We start from the raw sequence: 19,488 nt of genomic DNA, 5'->3' as shown, positions 1-19,488 counted from the left end.
CAGGCGGAATGTGGGAGACAGGCGGGATCTGGGAGACAGGTGGAATCTGGGAGACAGGCAGCCGTACCCCAGCCATGCCCTTGGCCATGCGGTTGTCTTCTTTCTTCTTTGCCCGCCGTGCAGCGCCCACCCCGCTGCCAGGCCAGCTGGTGCCCACCTCTCCCTTTGCCAGCAGCGGCTTTTGTGCCTGCACCTCCCTGCGCGCTCCTGCTGCGCCAGAGCTCACGGCGCAGCCCCTCTAGCCTGTCATGTGCCCGCAGGTGCCTTTGAGGTGGTGATCGCCGTGCTGCTGGGGATCTGCATCATGGTGGTCCTGGCAATCATCGGCTACTTCTTCCTGAAGAACAGGAAAAAGAACAGCCGCCGCCGGCAGCCAACCACCGCTACCAACTCGACCCTCTCCACCACAGAGGACACCGAGCATCTGTTCTACAGCAGTGCCACCAAACCCGTCTGACCCACAGCCCCCCTCTGCAGCCCAGCACCGGGGCACTCCCCAAAACTTCTGGAGTTCCTTTTTGAGACACGGGCTTGTGCCTGAAGGACTCTTTCTCTTTGAAGACATTTGTAGCATCAGGCCAAGATCTAGCCATGATTTGGCACCGTAAGTGTTTGTGATTGTCTTGGCTAAATGGCTGCTCTGGGAAGTGAGGATCTGGGAGCATGTTGATGGGCCCTGATGTCTGTCCCTTCCTAACCTCAAACAATCCAGTGAAAGTCTGAATTACATCTGCCTTCCTACTCAAACCCAGAGCACAGATCCGCTCGACTTGCTGAAGGACCCTGGGACTGGACCTGAGTAGCATCCACGCTGGCGAATGGTGCCAGCTCACCAGAGCCAGTGATCTTTTATTCGGAGTGCCACTTTCTTCCACCAAACCTCCCATTTTCCTCCCTTCCCACCAGTCCTCTGCAAAGTGGCCCGGCCTCCCAGCAGTCCTCCCACCTGTGGCGAGCCTCTCGGGGGCTATGAGATTTGTGAGTCACCGTCCAGACTTGTTCCAAGGGCTCTGTGACACTCTCCGGTGGCTCCTATTTAGGAAGGAAGCCGAAATACCTGCTTTAATCACTAGGCTTTGCTTTTTAACAGAAAAGCACACCTAGATTTTTTTTTTTCCTGCCTGGCTGTCGTGTTACAGCCTCCTATGTACAGTACACGTCTATCATTTTCTCTCGGTGAGTGGCCTTGGTTGCTTTTCCAGTGTTCAGTCTGAACCCACACCCACTGAGAAAATACCTATTTATTCTCAGATGAAAGGAAAGGAAATGTCCCTACTTCTCCTGCCGATGGGGGGGTGGAAGGACCCAGCTCGCTCGCAGCTGGACCTTTGCCGCAGCTTGGATTTTGCTGCGCTCCCCTCCGAGCACGCAGCCTGACCTGAGCCCTGGCGCCTCCCAGAGCACAGGGGTGAGCTGGAGGCCACCGGGCAATGTCCCTGTGCTCCCTGGCTCCTGCTGGCCTGCTGCAAGGTGAGCCCAGCCCTGGGAGGGCTAGAGCTCATCCCCGGCCCCACGGCAGCGTGTGACATCCCCGCTTCGGTGAGGTCCCGTGTGTTCCCCCATAAGGCTGTTTGCAGCAAGGTGCTCCCCAGATCCGTGCTGCTGCATCTCTTCTGTCCAGGCTTCTACCTCTGGGAGCTGAGGACTTGTGTCGGGGGCAGAAAAGCTATTTCTGAAGTGCCTGGTAGGCTTAGTCAGCTGTGGGGTCGGCGCCAGTCCCCAAACTCCCAGTGCCTGCTGCTCTTGGAAAACTGCTGTGAAAGGGGAGGCCGTTGGTGCCTGCGTGTTTGCGTGTGTGTGAGCGCACATGTGTAAGAAGCATAAATCTACGTACAGACTTTAGTCTGAATGCTTGGACCCTTTCAGGGCCGAGGGCAGAGCAGCTCTGGAAGGCTCTGGTGAAGCCATGCCCAGCTCAGGGCACGGCTCAGGTCCTCTCCAGTGCAGCTCATGGGGCTGATAACTGGGCTGGAAGGGAAGAAGCTGCTGCCCACAGCCTGCTGGCAATCTGACTGCACACTTCTGGTCAGGGGCATCTGCCCCGGTCTCCTTGGGGCTGGTCAGATTTCTCCATGGCTTTTCATGATCTGCCTGGTATCATTTCTCTCCATCTCTTTGTTTTTCCCACAGCCTATCATGGCCTACGCAACAAAGGTAACATCTTGATTTATTTTTTTGCGCGCTCGCTCTGATAATAAAAAGGATTTGTTTGTCTTATCTGACTTGGGAGTGGTGTCTGAGAAGCAGTGACCCGCAGAGGGGCAGGTCCCGCTCCCATGCCTGCTATCTCATGCCTTTCATCTGCCCAGCCTGCGGTGGGACACGGGGGAGCGCGGGGCTGCTGCTGCAGCAGCACCAGGGGTCCTGTGCCTTGGGGGTGGGGGCGATGCAAGATGCGTGGATACCTGGAGAGGTAACTGCCACGTAAGGTGTGCTGGGAAGTGAGATCATTACCCACTAAGTCACTCAGAGAGCAAGGCAGGGTGTAACCTGAAACTGGGTTCCAGCTGGTCAGACTGGTTTGGGGTTTGGGTCTGAAACCCAAAGCAGACACTGCTCTTCAAACTGGAGTTGCTCTAGCTGTGTCTCCAGGCTGGCCATGGCCCAGGCACTACAATGTAGAGTTAGCGAAATGCAAATTTGGCTGATGGGCAATGTATATGTATGGGAACCAGGCGAACCTGTCCCTGCCTCACTGACCTGGCGGTGCTGGGGCTCCAGGTGCTGCTCCACAGCAGAAGGCTCTGCCCTGCGCTCTGGTCTGCACTGGGGGGATTGCTCTGTTGCTACCACCCCTCTCGCCTGTCCTTCCATTTGCAGCTGTGTTATATTTACACATCCCATTTTGCCTACGTTATCCCCAGGTCCCTTGAGAAGCTGCCCCAGGAGCAGCTCTCTGCTGAGCCATGCTCCGCTCGGCCGACGGGGTCACTGAGCCCGGCACGGTGCGGGAATGCAGTCCGAAACCAAGGCTGCTTCTCTTGACGTCTCCAAAGAGAGAAGGCTGTGTGTTTTACTGTCTCTTTCCCTGAAAGCACATCTTTGTGTCTCCTGGTGTTAGCCACGGCCCCAGTGGAGCCTGCACACACACACACACACACCCCTTCAGCTGGCAGCTTGCAAAGGGCTCTCTCCTCCAGCCCAGAAGCCAGAGGGCCGTGATGTTACCCCAAATCTGGGTTCTTCACCTGTTGTGCAAGAGCAGATCCATGCACAGAGTCAAGATATTTGTTTATTGCATGCCTGCGCAGAGCTGGGTGCTTGGTGGTAAATCCACAAGCTAGCACGCTAGCTAACACGTGGTAGAACATTTTATATGCTTTGAGCAACTGTTATCAGTTCTTTTATCATCACATTCAGTCACCGTTATTGCTTCTTGTGAGCCTTGTCTCCATTGAAAGGTACATTGAGTCATCGAACCGCGGAATCATTGAGGTTGGAAAAGCCCTTTGAGACCATCAAGCCCAGCTGTTACCCCAGCACTCCCAGCCCACCCCAACCCGTGTCCCCAAGTGCCACATCTGCATGGAGGGGACTCTTTGTGGCTGCCGAGCTGGATGTGGGAGGTGTTAGCTCACAGATAAACACTGGGTGTCTCCAGCTTCCCTGTGGCCCTGCAAAAAAACACAGCAGCCACCCCAGCACAACAAGGGATGGCTCCACAGTGACAGGGCAGAATATTGTCCCCTGCATGAAAGCCACAGCGATGTGACAGTTTCTGATACGTGGCTTTAGCTCTCTGGCCGAATTTATTGCTGAAGGAGGAAATTATTTTGGTTTTGAGGTCAAAAAGTTTGTTCAGGTTGAAAAGAGAGCTCTAAAGCTGGCAGGGGGAAGGAACAGGGTTGTCTGCAAGCTCTGCATAATGTAAGAAATCCTGAGTGTCACTTTCCCCCCCCTCACGCAAGCATTAGAGATGACCAGACTTGTTCCTACAGCAGTGTGCTTGGAGCTCTTAAACAGAGCAGATGCAGATCTGAAGCGCCACGGCTAGTCCGGCGTGTGGTAAGCAAACACTGCTCACTGAGGTAGTGCCCGTGTGGGAAAAATAGCTTGGGAAAACTTTCCAGACACTCTTTCTTTTCTCCTTGAAGAAATGGAGAGAGAAATTGGAACTATTTCCCTTGGTCATCAAGCACAGAACTGCATGTTGCTGTGGTAGCTTCTAGACACCAAGAAAGAGTTGGCTACAGAAATTACGGAAGGTCCGATCTCTCCTGTGGCATGTGGAAGGGCACGGAGGAGCCTTTCTGCGAGGAAGCTTGGCTGGCCAGTGTCACGGGGAAATGAGACTTTCCTGGGCAAGGTGCCACCTGAGGCGTGACAGAGCTTCTATGACCCTTCGTCAACGGTTGCCTCCCCAAGATGTCCTCATTTCCAGCTGTGTCACAGGGTTTGAAGCTCACCATTGGTTCCTGTGACAGCTCTAGGAGAGTTTGCAGAGGCCAGACCCAACGTTTAATCGCTGCCTGTGCTGAGCTGGCCAGAGCCAGCCTACATGAGAGGGTACACCAAACGAGAGCGAGCAGCTGATGGGCGTTGCAGAGGCCAGGAGCCCCGCTGGAGCCAGCCAGCTGCTCCAGCAAGAAAAGGGGAATTTTCCCACCCGTCTTGGTGCAGACAAAGTGTCTGTGTCTTTGTTCTCTGCCCTGACACACCTGACCCACAAGCCGGCTGCTTCCCGATTGTTAAAACATATTTGTGACCGGTTGAAGCAAAGCATTGACTGGCCCAGGAATTTGAGCTGCTGAGACTCCCCCAGCCAGAAACTCTTCTTTAAATTGAACGGTAGTGTCCCTCTCATGTAGGCGTCATGGTGGGAGCCCTCCCTCCGGAGCTGCATCCCCCTGGACCACGCTCTGCTGCCTGCCTCCTGCCTGCCCCGCTGCCGGCTGCAGCTGCGCTGCTGCGTGTGTTGTCCATCACGGGGTGAGTGTCCAGCCAGGAGTGCCCCGTGTGCGGGGCCAGCTCCTCTGAGGTGTCCACAAGAAGGGGCAGCAACATCTTAACATCCCACCGGTGCTGCCTTGGACACTGTACTGACAAGCCCGCACGGACATGGGCGCGCTGCTGGAGTTCAGTGCTAAGATGTGGGGTGCTCTGGGCCGCTATGAGCTCCAGAAGACGTGAGCTGCTGTCCCTCCCATCCGTGGTAGTGCTGTGGTCCTTGTTACCCTACTGCCCCCGGCCTCGCAGGCTCGTAGCCTGCTGCAGGGCAGGGCAGAGCTGGTACAGCTTTCAGGGGAACAGAGAAGTGGCCTCAGGTCTCCCAAGCCTCCCATGTGCCCTCCGTGCCCGGGATCTGCTTCCCCCTGGGTTTGTATGTGTGGTACAGAGCCAGCCCCAGCTCCTGCACCAGTCCAGCAGCAAAAACTTGCCAGTAAGGCTGTAAAAAAAATGCATGTGAGTGCTTCTCCCTCTTGTTTTTTATCTGTTTGGGTCAGTTTCCCAGAATCTTTTTGCTGATTTCTACTCCCCCCGCCCCCAACACACACACTATGCTTTGAAAGAAAGAAGATATTCCCCCCCTCCCCCCCCCTCCCCCCCCCCCCCGTAATCAGAGGGCTTCAGGCAGTAGAGCCTTCATTAGAACCACAGCAGGCTGAAACAGTCCTTCTGTAGAGTGTCATCCAGTTCGGAAGCTGGTAGCCGTGTCTCCCAAGCCTCGCCACATAACCCTTTTCTCTTGCCTTGGGGGCGGCTGCGAATCTCTGTTAGAGGATGCAGGGGCATTTGTGACACGGGGGAGGCTTAGGGACAGGGGAGGGGCTGGGGGGGCTGTGGGGAGCTGCATGGACCATGTGGCTCCACAGCCGAGCGGTTGGGAGCTGCTGCTGAGGATGCAACGCTCTTATTCTAATGTCCTTGCTAGAGGTTTTTTGGTGCATGAAGTTTCTGTTAAACCAGTTTGAACTGGTTCTCTCTCATATTTAGAAACGATCCCTGCTTATGCTGTAGAATTACACCCTGTCAACAAATCTTCCTTTCCCTCTCATCCTAATGTTTTGGGAGAGGGGGACGTCTTTTGCCCTTTACCCCAAAGCCTGGGCTAATTTTTAAAATGGGAAACAGCTTTGCCCAGGAATTGCCTCTTGCCTGCCATGTCTTCTGGTGGTCCTTCCACCACCTCTCTGCTGCTCAGCCATGCAATTTCCAGTCCTTCTACTTATCTCCCCCTTCGGCTGCTAAGGGACTGGTCGGAGACGGAATCTGCTCAGAGCACAACCCCGTAGATAAAGGGAAGAGCTGGCACAATGTGTGTGTGTGCCCAGTATCATTCTTCCCATCACCTTGTATACACAATTCTCAGCCAGCAAGGCTTTACCTTCCTCCTTTCCTGTTGCATTCCCATTGCATTACTGTCTTAAGCACACAAGGCTGTAAAACCCATGGCAAATACCTGGCCATCATGAAAATGAGTAAGCTGAGAAGTTTCCATTCTGCTTGGAAATAGTGTAACCAGACCCTGCCATCTGAATGCTAAAAGCTTGTGTGCTGGGGAAACTCCACCGCTGGCCAGCCCTGGGGCAACTGGATGAGGTCCAGGAGGAAGCCAAAGTACCAAGAAAACAGCTACTTGTTTTCATCAGTATTTTTTTCACCACTGGGCTCCTCTTCCTCCACAAGGCTCTGGATGCAAGGAACTGATCTAAGACCTCGCATGCTTGTAACTCACAGCTGACGTTTCACAATCCACTGCAGCTTCTCACAGACTGCCGAGCGTGTTTGTCTCCATGCATTGGAGTTGAGCCGGGCTCCATCACCTGGGCGCTGGTCCTCTTGGTGCCATGTGCCTGGCAGGTCCACCTGGTGGGACAGGCTGGAAGGACATCCCGATTTTTGGCTGGCTGAGCTCTCCGCTGGGCTGTTCCTCTGTGTTGGTGGAAGCCGCTGGCCAAGGGCGCAAGCCAGGGCAGGACCCCTGGGTGAGCTGCAGCCCATAGCATTGACGGTGAGAACTGAGCCTGAAGGAGCAGCTCAGCATCACAACTTGGCCTGCCCTGCAGCTAGGGGTAATCCCACGCTCCAGCTGTTTTCTTCACATTAGCATTGTTCCCCCTGAAACATCCTGGCAGTGAGCTATGTGCTCTGCAGGGGGGTGTTTTCTGCTAGCGCAGTTCCTTGAACCACCTCCCCAGGGCATCAGCTGAGCACCGGCGCTGGCAGGAGAACCCAGAGGAGCATGTCTTGGAGAGCATCTCTGAGGGAAGCCACCCCAGAAACATCAAACCATGCCTAGCAGCCCTGACATCCCCTCTAGCCCCCTATGCCTTGGCTCTACAGCACTGGACTGAGGCTCTAGAAACACGTGTCCAGCTTCTGCTTGTTGCCCTGCAAGTCACATCCCTGCTTGGTGTATCTCTGCATCGGGAGTAAAGTTGCCACGACCTCCCAGCCCTCCCAGAGAGCTTTCAGAGAGCCTTCTCCTTCGTGTTTGACGTGGGGCTGGTGCCTGGGGCAGGGGGTCTCCTGCTGTCCTGCCTGGTGTGGGGTGAGCGCTGCCCCACTGCCCTCCTCCGCCCTTTCACATGGACCTCCCACCTCATGAAAGCCTCCTACTTCCCCATGCCTCCAGGCTCTCTGTAAATTGCCTCATCCAGCTGCTGGGAAGAGGGGGCTTTCCCAGCTTTCATTTTTTCCCCACCACGTTCAGGTTTATGTTAATTGTGCGCAATTAACCGGCTGTGGACTGGAAACTCTTCTGACAGCCCGTTCTGAGGAGACCGTGAGGAAAGAGCTGGGAAACGGCGGTGGCGAAACCCGCACGTAGAACTGCAGAAGCTTCTCTGCCGGGCTGGGATTTCAGCAGTGGGAGCAGTGGCTGCGGTGCCCGGGGAGCGCAGGCTCCAGCAGAACCTGTGTCTGAGGCAAACGCAGCCATTTATTTAGCGTAAGCCACCCGAAACACGAGGCCGAGGACTGCCTGGCAGGGTTGTGCACGTGGCCACCAGCAGGTCAGGAGAAAAGCCTCCCCCAGAGCCAGGAAGGGATGCCCTGAGCCCTGGTGTTCCATCCATGCCGTCATTGCACCATATGTAAAGCGGGTACAAAAGGCCACTCAGTCATCATTTCCCTCTGGGTGAAAAAAGTGGTGGTAGCATGGTTTTGGGGTTTGGTTGTGTTTTTTTTTTTCCTGTAGCTCTGAAGAGCTTGGCAGGTTTCTAGGCTGGAGGGGATGAAGCCCTGCATCCCTGCTCCGCTCCCTGCACCCCAGTGGAGCTCCTCCAGAAGGGTTTTGTGGCTGAGGTCCTTGCAGATCTTGGGCACCCTGCAGGCTGGGCACTGAAGCCCCCCTTTGCTTGCTCTCTTCAGCAGGGACAGCAGAAAGGTGCAGCCGTGGTCTCCAGACCTTGAGAAAATGAGGGTGGCAGGGAGCACAGGGTGCTTGTCCTGCCCTGGGAGACAACCGTCTTACCTGACCCCATCAGCTAACGCCCTTTCTGCTCCATAGTGCCTAATGACTTTTCCTCCGGGGATAGCCTCAGTGATGCGTAGCTAATGAAATCCAGAACAGTTTAATTGGCTTTGGAGAACGCTGCTTCTGTTCCAAAATGTAGACGGGCTCCTGTGCCCAGGTGTTTGTGTTTTAATTGAGTGTTGCCTCTTCTCACCAAGCTCAGAGCTTGGCCGGATCCTTATGCTCTATCGGGTAGGAAAAAGGCAGATGTTCTGGAGAGGGGAAGGCATTTCTTTTCTGTAAAAAGGGGATGACGCTAAGCCGCAACCATTTGTGAGTATACCTGGTGCTGTCACCAGGGCCTCCTCCACCGCCCTTTTCAGCAACCAGATGCAGCCTGGGGTGGGCTGCAGAGACCCCCGAGCCCTCCCCTGTCACTGTCCTGCAGCCAGCTGCTTCCCAAGCCCTGCAACGGAGACACACGCAGAAGTGGTTCCTCTCTGGAGCCACCTCGGGTGTCTTCAGCAAGGGCAGCCTGCCCCGCTACCTCCCCTCCACAGCCACACCGCCGGCAAACAAACCCCGCTCGCCTGCTGCCGCTCCGCGCCCCGGTTCCCACTGCAGTCACTGGGCAGACTGGGCTGTGGTCAGGCGGAAGGCAGGTAGAACCGGTACCTGAGGCATGTCCGCACTTGTTCAAAGTCTAACAACGTATTGCTCTTCTTTGCCCCCCTCCCCTTTACTTTCCCATAAACTCTACCTTTGTTTGACTCTCAGCACACCCTTCTTTCTTGCCCCCCCCCCCCCCCCCCGACTTCTGATATGCATTGCAAGATGTCTGGAACTGCCAGCCCACGTGGCACGATCCCACTATCACGGCATCAGGCAGGAGATAGAGATAGCATCTTTCTCCAGTTAGAGAAGCACCCGGCCTTTCTGCACGTTCCTGGGACCTTGTAAGCTTTCTGCACCAGCCACCATGGTGTTGGGAAAGGAGGTGGCAACAAATTTTCCCAGTTTGAACCACCGAGGAGATTTTTGGCACGGTGCAAAGCGCTCCAGTAGCAACCTGGGTGGGACACGTGCAAACCTTGCAGAAAGCACCATGGGAACCCTGACTGAAAATGTGCCTTGGCTGTAAAAAAGGTGCCTGTGATTCCAAGAAAGATGACTTCAGCTGAGTGTCCTACTGCAAAAATTCCAGATAAGGACGTGCTCACCCCAGTGTGTCCACCTGAGACCCACGTCCCAGCTCCTCTCTGTGGGGTATCTCCAGCAAGTGCGTGGAGGTAAAAGCGACCAGGCTGTCTTCTCACCCAGCTTAACGTTCAGCAAAGCTGACCCGAACCAGCCTCTCCAGGGTGCCTTTCATCGCCTCGGAGCAGAGGACAAGACAACTCCTCCTGGCTACGTTCAGAGCTTGACTAACCACCTCCTCCTGGCCAGACCGCTGCCTCCGCCACAGCGGTGCTGCCCTGCCACCCCGCTGGCCACGGTGGGTGTTGTGAGCCCGGACCGGCCGGGGGCTGATGAGGCCAGAGTCCTTGTCCCAGCCCAGGTGTAAGGAAACCAGTGCTCTGCCCAGCTGTCCCAGGACAAAAGCGATGGCCAGGAGGCCAGGCTCCCCGTGCACGGGTGCTTCTTAAAACAGGCCACCAAAAACAGCGAGACAAAACGTGTTTGGTTCCCCACCAAGTCTCTGCTTGTTTTCCTGCAATTAGAGTGGAGTAATACGTGTTGCAGATAGTATGGTCCAAATTTCTAGAGGGATGGGTGCTGTGGAGCTGGGCAAAGCTGGGGAGCCATCCCCAGCACGATCATAATTGTAAAGTATGGCAGTCCTCTGAAACTGCTTGTGAACACAGAGCTGGAAAGGGCCCCCTGACTCACGTCCACTTACTTACCTTCTGTTTTAGACCACTTTGTCACCTAGTAGTTTTCATAGAGAAGACATGCTCGGTGTTTAAGGGGAAGGATTTGTTCTCACACTGCTCCAGCTGAAACCCTCCCCAGAACCTCCAGGCTCTGTGGCCAAAAAAGCATCTTCTAACTTTCCAGCCTGTCTTGAATTTTGCCCAGTTTGCACCCATTTCATTTGTGTCAAAAACTGTTCTTTTGCTTAAAACGTTCCTTTTCTACCCCTCGCATGAGCAAGCTGAGACTCTCGTGAGGAGGCTAGCCAGTAGCTGTGTCTCAGCCCCTCCTGGCAGTTCATTCCAAACCGCAATAATTCACCTGCCTGACGGTTAGAGCACTGGATCTTCTAGCTCCGTAGAATTAGAAATGAATCTCACAAAGTAAGAGAGACTTCAGAAATCCTTAGGGTGTCCAATGAAGCTGAGACTTGCTGATTCACCCTTGGACGGATCAGAGGCACTGCCCTGCTGCCCAGGCATCCCTGTTCCTCCCAGGAAAGGCCAAACGTCAAAGGGGATCCCGCCGTAGCCGGTGATTTTTTTCTAGGTTATTGTTTGCCAGCAGTACTCAGCGGCAGCTCAGGCAGAGTGAGAGGAAAGCAAACCTTTGTGTTTTCATGACAAAATGTGTTTTAGCACAGCAAGGTCTGTTTGCTCATTTATATTAAAAGCCCCCCTGTTCTCAGCCTCCTGAGGCGGCCGGGAAGCACCCTGCACTTTTGCAAGTCTCGTCGGTCCCCAGGCTTTAAGGCCTTACAGGGTGGCACTGCTGAACGGAGCAGCTATCTGAATCAGGGATGGGGACTCCACTGATGCTGTCTGCTTCAGACACAAAAGGAAGAGATCATTCCAGCCCTGCGGAGTTTATTAGCTGATGCAAGCACGACCCCATGCCATCTAAACCTCCTGGAAGCAAGTCAGATTGATGCTCCACCGATAAACACAGCAGCAGCTGAGGAGCTGTGCGCGGTGCGGCTCCCATAATTACTGACTCCGGTTCAAAGGCTTTTATGCAAAGGAGCCCAGGGCACCAACACAGTGTTGCAGCCTGTTACGCACCGCAGTGTTTTGCTGTGGTGGAAAGGCTGGCCCCATCAGACAAGCCTGCTTTTCATGTCCCTGTCCTTGTCATAACACAGAGGTAACTCCTGCCAGTAAGGAGGCTGCTGCCCACCTTGTAAGAACAGGAGCCGGGGATGTACAAGCCAGCTAAGAAGACGAAAAAAAGGTTTTAGCAAAGAGGGAAGTGCCAATCAAAACAAGGGCTGTTTTCCCCACTGGAAATCTGTCCCTGTTATCAGAAGGGTTCCCTGTCGCCGGCAGGGCTGGGATGGCACTGACAGCTCATTAGTTTTGCCCTCGCTGCCAGCAGCGAGCACATCTGTGCATGTCGTTAAGGAGCAGGCAGAAGATATTTGCATTTCTGCCTCACGCCCGTTTTCCCTCTCTGCTCGCCAAGCTGCAGTTCAGCCTCTGAGAGCGAGCCGGCGTGCGGCAAGGTCTGGGAGCCCCGCTGGGCGCTCCCCCCGCTGCCCTCGCTGACCCCAGAACCACCTGCTGCTTGTGCAGCTTTGCAACCAGCCACGCACATCATGACCGGGCAGCTTCCCTGCGCCCAGGCTGGCATTTATTGTGCAGGGAAAAGCTTTGTGGAAAGCATCCATACCCTGCTCAGTCAGCAGCCATGAGGCAGGACTGTGTGGGCAGCACCCCACGGTGCGGGGGGAAGCCCCCCAGGAGCCTCCCAGCCCTTGCAAAGGGCACGTCCCTTTCCAGCTCCCCGGGTAGTCGAGGGCTCTGGCCCTTCTGCACAAAACTAGATTATCCCTCGGTGACTTTCATCTCTTCACGGAGACATGGTTTATTTGCAGTCAGTTGCTTCCCTTCTTGCTCATTTTTCCTTCCTGGCCCCAGAACACCAACCCAGTGTGCTTGCACAGCAGCACCCCAGAGCCGGCGTACAGACAGTGCATCCCAATGACTGCAGAACAGCAGAAATCCCTCCTAGCTGCTGGGCGACTTGGAGGAGAGGAGAAGAAAAAGAAAGGGAGTGATCCTCACGGAGTTATCCCAGCAGGCCCCCATCACTCGTACTTCTCCAGCCTCATTTCGTAGCGTGGCAGGTGTGATGTGAGATGCCCTGCTCCCTGACCAGCCAGAGGGGTTGTGCTGGAGTTTGTGCCCTTTTAAACCACTGCATTTCTTTTCCACTCCTGCCAACACTTGTTTGGAGCGCTGGAGGTACATGCAGGTCGGTGGGCCAGGGCCACCTTTGCAGGGTCGGGGTCTGCGGAGGCTGAGACGGGCTCCGGCGGGGAGGGTGCCTGCAGCCGGCTCTCACAGAGTCTGTATGGGCAGCCTGAGCGCCATAGCAAAAAGATTTATTAGTGAGTAATATTAATGGTAACAACCTACTTCATGTTGTGCGTAACATCAATAGATTTCACTTTCTTTCCAAGCACTATGGCTTGCTGAAACTCCATTTCTTCTCTGGGGCATATATTTCTAGTATTTTGGAATATTTCTGGCAAATATTCCAACGTAGATTTTTGTTACCACCCACAGTGAACCCTGGGTTTTCTGTAGGGCAGGAAGCTTTCCCTGTAGGAAAGAGTGACTCCTTTCTCTCCTAAATGGAAGCAGCAGCACAGTCTGTTTGCCTCTGAGGATCTCCCTTCCCACAGAGCCAAGGGATCTCCAAAGGGTTCCCCTTCCAGCCAGGGCTCTTAGGGCATTGTTGCTGCAAGGGCTGGAGGTGCGACTCGTTTCTGCTCAGCAGGAAGGTGGGAACCCTGGAGAGGTCCGACAGAGCAGGCAGTGTGGCTGGGTTTCTCCAGGGTTCATCCAGACCCGATGCCAAGAGCAGGTCTGTGGTCCAGCAGCCGTGGCTGCATTGCAGTGGGTGGTCACCAGGGCAGGACCTTTCCAGGCAGAAATCCATTGGGAAAAGCTAATCCATCCAAACGGGAAAATGTTGCTTAGCTGGTTCCTGGCCAGCACCAGCCTGTAACCCTTTATCAGTTCCATCAGGGAGGGTGAAAAGACGGGGATGTGGACCACAGGGGGCTGGGCAGAAGCTGGGGCTTGCTCCTTGCCAGGAGAGTTTCCCAGGCGTGGAATGACCAAAGGCAGCTGAGGCCTCCAGACAAAGGAGATGTCTGGAAGAACCTTGCAGGGGGAAGCGATCTTGGGATGAGTCACCCTAAGCTCAGGTCTGATATCCCTGCCTAAAGAGACAGAGGTAATTGCCTCTGATTAATGCTGGCAAACCTCTGTGAACTCCAGCGAGGATATGAAAGGACTGACATGCCTCTTTGAGATGGGGGTAAGATAGAGTACAGCCAAGTGTGGGAAGAAAATTAAGCTGAGATGTAGTTTTTAATTACCAATAAAGCCATGCTCTAGGATGGAGGGTTGGGAAAAGGACTCGGACTCTTCCTACTCTTTTATGGCCCTTGATGTGTAGCAAGGAGTTTGGGGAAGAGCAACCAGTGCTTGCTGTGGAGTTCCATCTGCAAGGTTTAAATGCGCGTGCTGCCCCCTCATCCTTCCTTGCTGGGAGGCTCGAATTATTTAGACCACAGACGAGGCCACAGATTTCCAGCGGGTACCAGTAAGGCACGGAAGGGCAGCATCAGTGAGGCCGGCATGGATATTTAGCGGAAGAAAAACTACTCCTTTACTGGGTGACTGTTTGTCTGGAGGGGCAGGGGGAAGGCTGGGCTCCGGAGCATGCCGTTCCCTCTTGGCGAGCCCCCGGGGTGCTCAGCGGCCCCGCTCCGGTCCCACCTTTGGAAGAGGGAGAGGGAAATGGTCAGGCATGCCAGGGCCCGGCAGCAGGCAGCAGCGGGAGGCCATCGGCCACCTACCCAGAGCTGGCTTCTGGGAAACGTGTGCTGCTCTTGGCTGGCTCGTCTCCACTGAACTGGGCAGAGGTGTCTCAACAGTTGGAACGCCTCTTGCTCCCGTCCCCATCCTACAAAATGATAGACTCAGGGTGGGACGCTGTTTCTTCACCCATCAGTAAGCTTTAAACGAACACTGAATTTCTCCCTGAATTGCCTGAACCCCAGAGCTGGAGCTACAATCGCAGAGTTTGGATTTCCAGATCTCTCTGGAAACTCACAGGAGGCAATAGTGGAGACGGATGTTCGGACACATCTCGGGGCTTTTGTCCCATTTTGAGGACCACGAGGAGAAGTGCTGTGATGTTCCTGGCAAAAACCCTTCCTCTCCTGCAACACCCTGTGTATACCAGTTAATAAACATATATCACAGCCCATGGAGGGGAGGGAGCTCCCTTTTTGCAAATGGAAAAGTCATTCACCCAAAACCACACAGGGAAATGATGTTAAAGCATGGGGTGGCACTTGCAGATTTCTGGTGACCTGAACTATATTTACTTACCCTCTCTCCCAGCACCTAGCGCGGTGCCTTTGCCATCTGAAAAGAGACGTTTGGAGAAAGGGAAGAAATGCACTGCATGGAGAGGTAGGATGCTGCTGTTACTGCACACGGAAGGCAGCCAGCCAGGGGCTGCAGGACGCCCTGGTCCTCCCAGTGTGCGGCGGTGGTGTATCGGTTAGCAAAGAGTCCCCCTAGTTCAGGCTTAGCATCCTTCCGCAGGAGTCTCGTACATGTAGGACTTTACTGTTAGACACTAATAACTCCTGTTAGCCTACAAATCTATCTGGCTTACAAGAAATAAACCCGATCATCCTACAGCAGATATCACAACATTAGACATCCTCTCCTACCCTCCCTGCAGATTATACGCTGCTGCCCACATAATATTCCAGGGTGGCTGACACCTTTCATCTCTTCCATGTTATTAAAACCCCTTAGCAAGAGGGATGAATATTCATCTGCGCTATATATAGCACCATTACTATCCACAGCTGGGAGTACAGCTTGGGCACCCACACTTGGATCTTTATGGTTTGGTTTTTGCAAGGTTTTTTGCTCCGCGGCTGCCGGGTCGCTGGCTGGCTGGGGGCGTTGGTGCTGTGCGAGAAGCCAGTGCTCTTCCTCCCTGGCAGAGGTTTCACAGGGTTTTCAAAGCCTCCCTCCAGTGCGGTTATTAAAGGCTTTTGTTTATCTTGTGAAATCTGCCCTGTGAATGCTGACACCGACTGAAGCGCTGGGAGAGTTTCCCTGACTCTTCCTCTCGTTGTCTCTCACGGGTCTATTCCCATGAAGATGATCTCAGGTGTGCTGTGCGTCAGCAGCGCGCCCCGGGCGCTGCCTGCCTTGCTGGCAGGGAAGATGAATGTGCAGTTTCTGAAGCTCTGCCCGTAGCCGGGCGCTCCTGCCTCTCAGCGCCGCAGAGCCATCCCGGCCATCCCGCGGGCCCCGGCAGCGGCGGGCACCAGCCATCCCCAGGCACACGCCGCTCCCCAGGCTCCAAAGGGCTTGCTGCAGGACAGCAGCTAGGGCTCTGCAATGCTGCCCGAAACCCATTCCCACTGCTTGGGCAGCATTTTCCCAGCCTTTCTCCTGTCTAGCCCTGCAGGGATGCAGCGTCTGCTGGGAGAACCGAATCCTCCCACGATGGGTCCCGCTGCAGCACGTGATGCTGACTTTCCCCTTTGGATGAGAAAGCACCTCAGTCTGCAGGGCTGGGGTGTCGACACTCACCGCCAGCACATCCCAGCTAGATCCCTGGCTTCTCCCTGCGTTCCTGTTGCCACTGAGCTACATAACCAGGTGCTCACCTGGAGGAGCAGAGGGCTAAGCTTGGTGGCAGGGCGAGACACGGGGATGGTGGAGGAAGGGCAGGCCCATGACTTGGATGCCCTGAGCCCCCCCTGAGTCTGGCAGCAGTGGTGGCACCACCAGCACAAGCGTGCACATGTGGGTGGCTGCTTGGAAACCACCAGCGCTGTCCCCACCAGCAAGCTCCAGCAGCCTGCTGTGGGAAGGGGCCTTTCTGTCCGTGCTTGACTTGCTAACCTGCGCTCCCCCATCCATCCTCCCCTCTGCAGGACCGTGGAGGTTCCTCCATGGGAGACTGAGCACTTCCCCCGTCGCTGCCAGCAGAGGCAGGGCCAGCGGGTGGGCTCCTGAGGCCAGCTGGGGCCGGGGGACAGTGGCCACCGTTCCCCTGGCCAGGTGGCCAGAGCTGGCTCCCTGCGCTGCGAGCCTGGGGAAGGTGTCAGCAGCACCTGGCTCGCTTTCTGAGAAAACAAGGAAAGAGAGATTTACCTTAAACCCTGGGAAGCCCGTGTATTTTCATTGTATTTTAATTTTAAGAGATTGTCTGCCCCGCCCAAGATTATCTCATGGGAAAGAAAAGCCTGGCTCAGTGACTCGTGGTGAAACTTGTCCCCGAGCCAGATTTCCCTGCACCTGATGTTCCTCCGTAGCAGCAGAAACCAGAGTATTTCAGTTCACAACACTGCCCCAGGGGCAGCACTGGGGATAAGGGGATGGAGGGGGGAGGATGGGACCCACATCTCCTCCTGCTCTTCCAGAACAAGTCCAGCGAGTTTGGATGCCGAGCAGCTCAGACCGGGAGCTGGAAAGGGCATGGTGTCACCCTGGGAACTGGGATCACGTGGGGCTGCAGCAGAGGGAACCTGTCTCAGGGATAAGTTGAAACATACCCTGCTCTCTTGTGCAATAGGTCTTTGCAAGTACAATGCTGCGTTTATACGGTGGGAACGGAGAGCCCAGGGCTGGAATCCGCAGAGGCATGAGTAAGCAGCTTCCAGGAGACCCAGGTGCCGGCTGGGCCAGGCCTTTGATTCCTCTTCTGAGAGCAGACACAGACTGGGAGCTGGGTCCTGACCAGCATCCTCCAGTACAGGGAGGAAGAACAGTCTTGGAGTCACACTGTAAAGTTCGAGTGGGTTTTTTTATAAATGCTTGATGTCCCGGGGCCACTACGGAGCGATTTATCTTGGCTCCAGGAGAGGCGACGATGTAAAGGAAAGCCAAGGCGTTCCAACAGCCCGCGTGGGCCCAGGACAGCCCCTGGGTGCAGAGGACCCTCGGCAGGCTGGCAGAACAGCAGTCCCATCAAAGCACGGGCTGCGGGGGGACCAGCACTGCTTGTGGTGCTAGTGCCTCTGCCCGCTCCTGCCCCTCTGGCATTCCCATGCCGCTCATGAGGCCAGAGAGGACCCCAGGGACCAGCCTAGCCCAAACTGGGAAGGAGAGGAGCAAAGCTGAAGCTGAGTAGTTACCTGCCACCACAGCTGAGGCAAGTCAAACCAGACCCTGCCGCCAAGCTGGAAATGGTTGCCTAATTGATAAGTCACATTAAACTTGGAGCAATCTAAAGAAAAAAGCCAGTTAGCACCTGAGGATTAAATTGGGGGGTGTTAAGGAAGTGCTAAGGTTGTTAAACCCAGCCATCCCCCTCTCAGGACACGGGAGGATGCCCTTCCCGGGTAACTGCATCTCAGTGTGGTTCCAGCAGAGCTGGGCTCCTGCTGCTGGGCTTGTATCAGCTCCTGCCCTGCTAATAATTCAGCCTGTCCCTTCAAAGTAGATAGCGTGTAACCTACAGGGCATAAAGATCTCCCAAAGGGACCTTTCAGCCTTGGCCCTCTGGTGCTGGAAGGAGGCCGTGTTGAGTCAGAAGCAACTTGGTGTTACTGTGGGGGTTAATTCCCAGTCAGGGTTCACTGGAAGCTCAGGAAAATGCTGCCAGCTGGGAACCTTCTTGGCCCAGCTGAGACCATTTAGGGTGTGCTACCTCCAGAGAAAGGAAACAAAAGGGTCCTTTCCACACGGTGCTCCTGCCCTTGCTGACCCCTGAGCTCAGCTCCTTCAGAGGTGGCAGCTGGGAGCAGTGGCAGCTAGCACACTGGCTTCGTGCAGTTACACAAGTGGTGTGTACATCTGCTGAAGTACTTGCAACGTTGCTTATGCTGATGGGAAAGCCCTGAAGAGTTACTCCCCTGGATGCAGGACTGTGCTGGAGTCTGCTGGTCAGGATCCAAGTCAGAGACCTGAGCAAGAAAGGAGGTACTGAAGGGTTTTGATTCTATAGGCACGTTGTTGGGGTATTGTTAGCATTTCATGCTGAGCTCTGCACTATGGAGCAAGTTGGATCAACTAATCACAAGGATCCTTTCTGGCATTAAAGTGGCACCCATGTGGAATTGTGCTGGCCTAGTCATGGGCTTGGCTAGCTTCACCCAGCCTGGTGGGGTGGTTTGTGTTAGCAACAGTCTCCCAGGAACTCTCCTGTGCTCTCAGCATCGTCTGCAAATACAGGTCGGTCAAGCAGCACTGCAAGGCAGAAACAAGCCCGAACTGTGCCAGCGCCGGGCAGTAGCACAGGTCCAGTACTGCACCGCAGAGAGGGCTACAGCAAGGCTTTGCAGATGCCTTTGGTAGGACACTGTTTAATGAGGTGGCTTCACCCCCAGGAGCTCAGCTTTGTTCCCAGGTTTCAGGGAGTTTTAGGGTGCTTATTGTGCACATGACAGGATATGGCTCAGTGGGATGACTCACTCCCAGTAAAGTTAATTCGCACTTTGCTGCTATTTCCACTCACAGGTTCTTCTGTAAGCTTTAATGTCAGGAAGCTGCAAAGCTGGGAACGTACGCAAAGCTCCAAGTAATCCCACAGGTCGCTTGACATCTAGCAAAAAGCAGGCTGCAGGAGGACTTCGTTTAAAAAAAAAAAAAAAAAAAAGAGAGAAACAATTTCCCAAATAATGTTTATCAGCAGCGATTTCCTATTCCCTTCTAGTTTCTGAATGACATTTGCTCATTACCTCTGCTGTAGTGTGGGGTTTGTCTGTTTTCCTTCCTACCTCTCTGCTGAACCCCCGGCAGCCTCACCTCCCAGCCCTCTGCCTCTGGAGCAGCTGTGGGGCCCCGGGGGCAGGGCCCAGACCTCCCTGGGATGCTGATAAGGCCAAAAGGGTGAGCCCTGTGAGCTATCTTGGATACAGCCTCTCTCTCCTATGTGGCATGGACAAAATTTTCAGTACTTAAGCAGTGTTCAACTACCAAGGCAAGTTAAAAAAAGCTGGTCACTAAATTACCCCCCAGCCTAATGACAGACCAGCACGCTGTCATTAAGGCTCCAAATACAAGCCCTACATGGGCTTGTCTCCATGAGTGCTGGGAGGGCCTCCTGCCTGGTCCCTGGATGGTGGCTTCTGGGGAGAGGCACAGAAACCTTGGATGTTTACCACTCCATCTCCCTGAGCA

The 19,488-nt window shown here is 54.8% G+C and overlaps 1 protein-coding gene across 1 annotated transcript in view; it reads left to right on the top strand.

The window, feature by feature from the left end:
- Nucleotides 1–5,527, top strand: part of SPINT1 (serine peptidase inhibitor, Kunitz type 1) — a 34,115-nt gene extending 28,588 nt beyond the window's left edge. The window contains exon 12 of the mRNA XM_080395941.1: nucleotides 261–5,527. Coding sequence (XP_080252067.1) covers nucleotides 261–457 — 197 coding nt within the window. The 3' untranslated portion in view covers nucleotides 458–5,527. The remainder of the gene's footprint in view (nucleotides 1–260) is intronic.
- The last annotated feature ends 13,961 nt before the right edge of the window (nucleotides 5,528–19,488 follow it).

This window comes from Falco punctatus, assembly GCF_963210335.1.
Source record: "Falco punctatus genome assembly, chromosome: 7".
Taxonomy (NCBI): domain Eukaryota; kingdom Metazoa; phylum Chordata; class Aves; order Falconiformes; family Falconidae; genus Falco; species Falco punctatus.
This window is presented reverse-complemented; position numbering and strand designations above follow the sequence as displayed.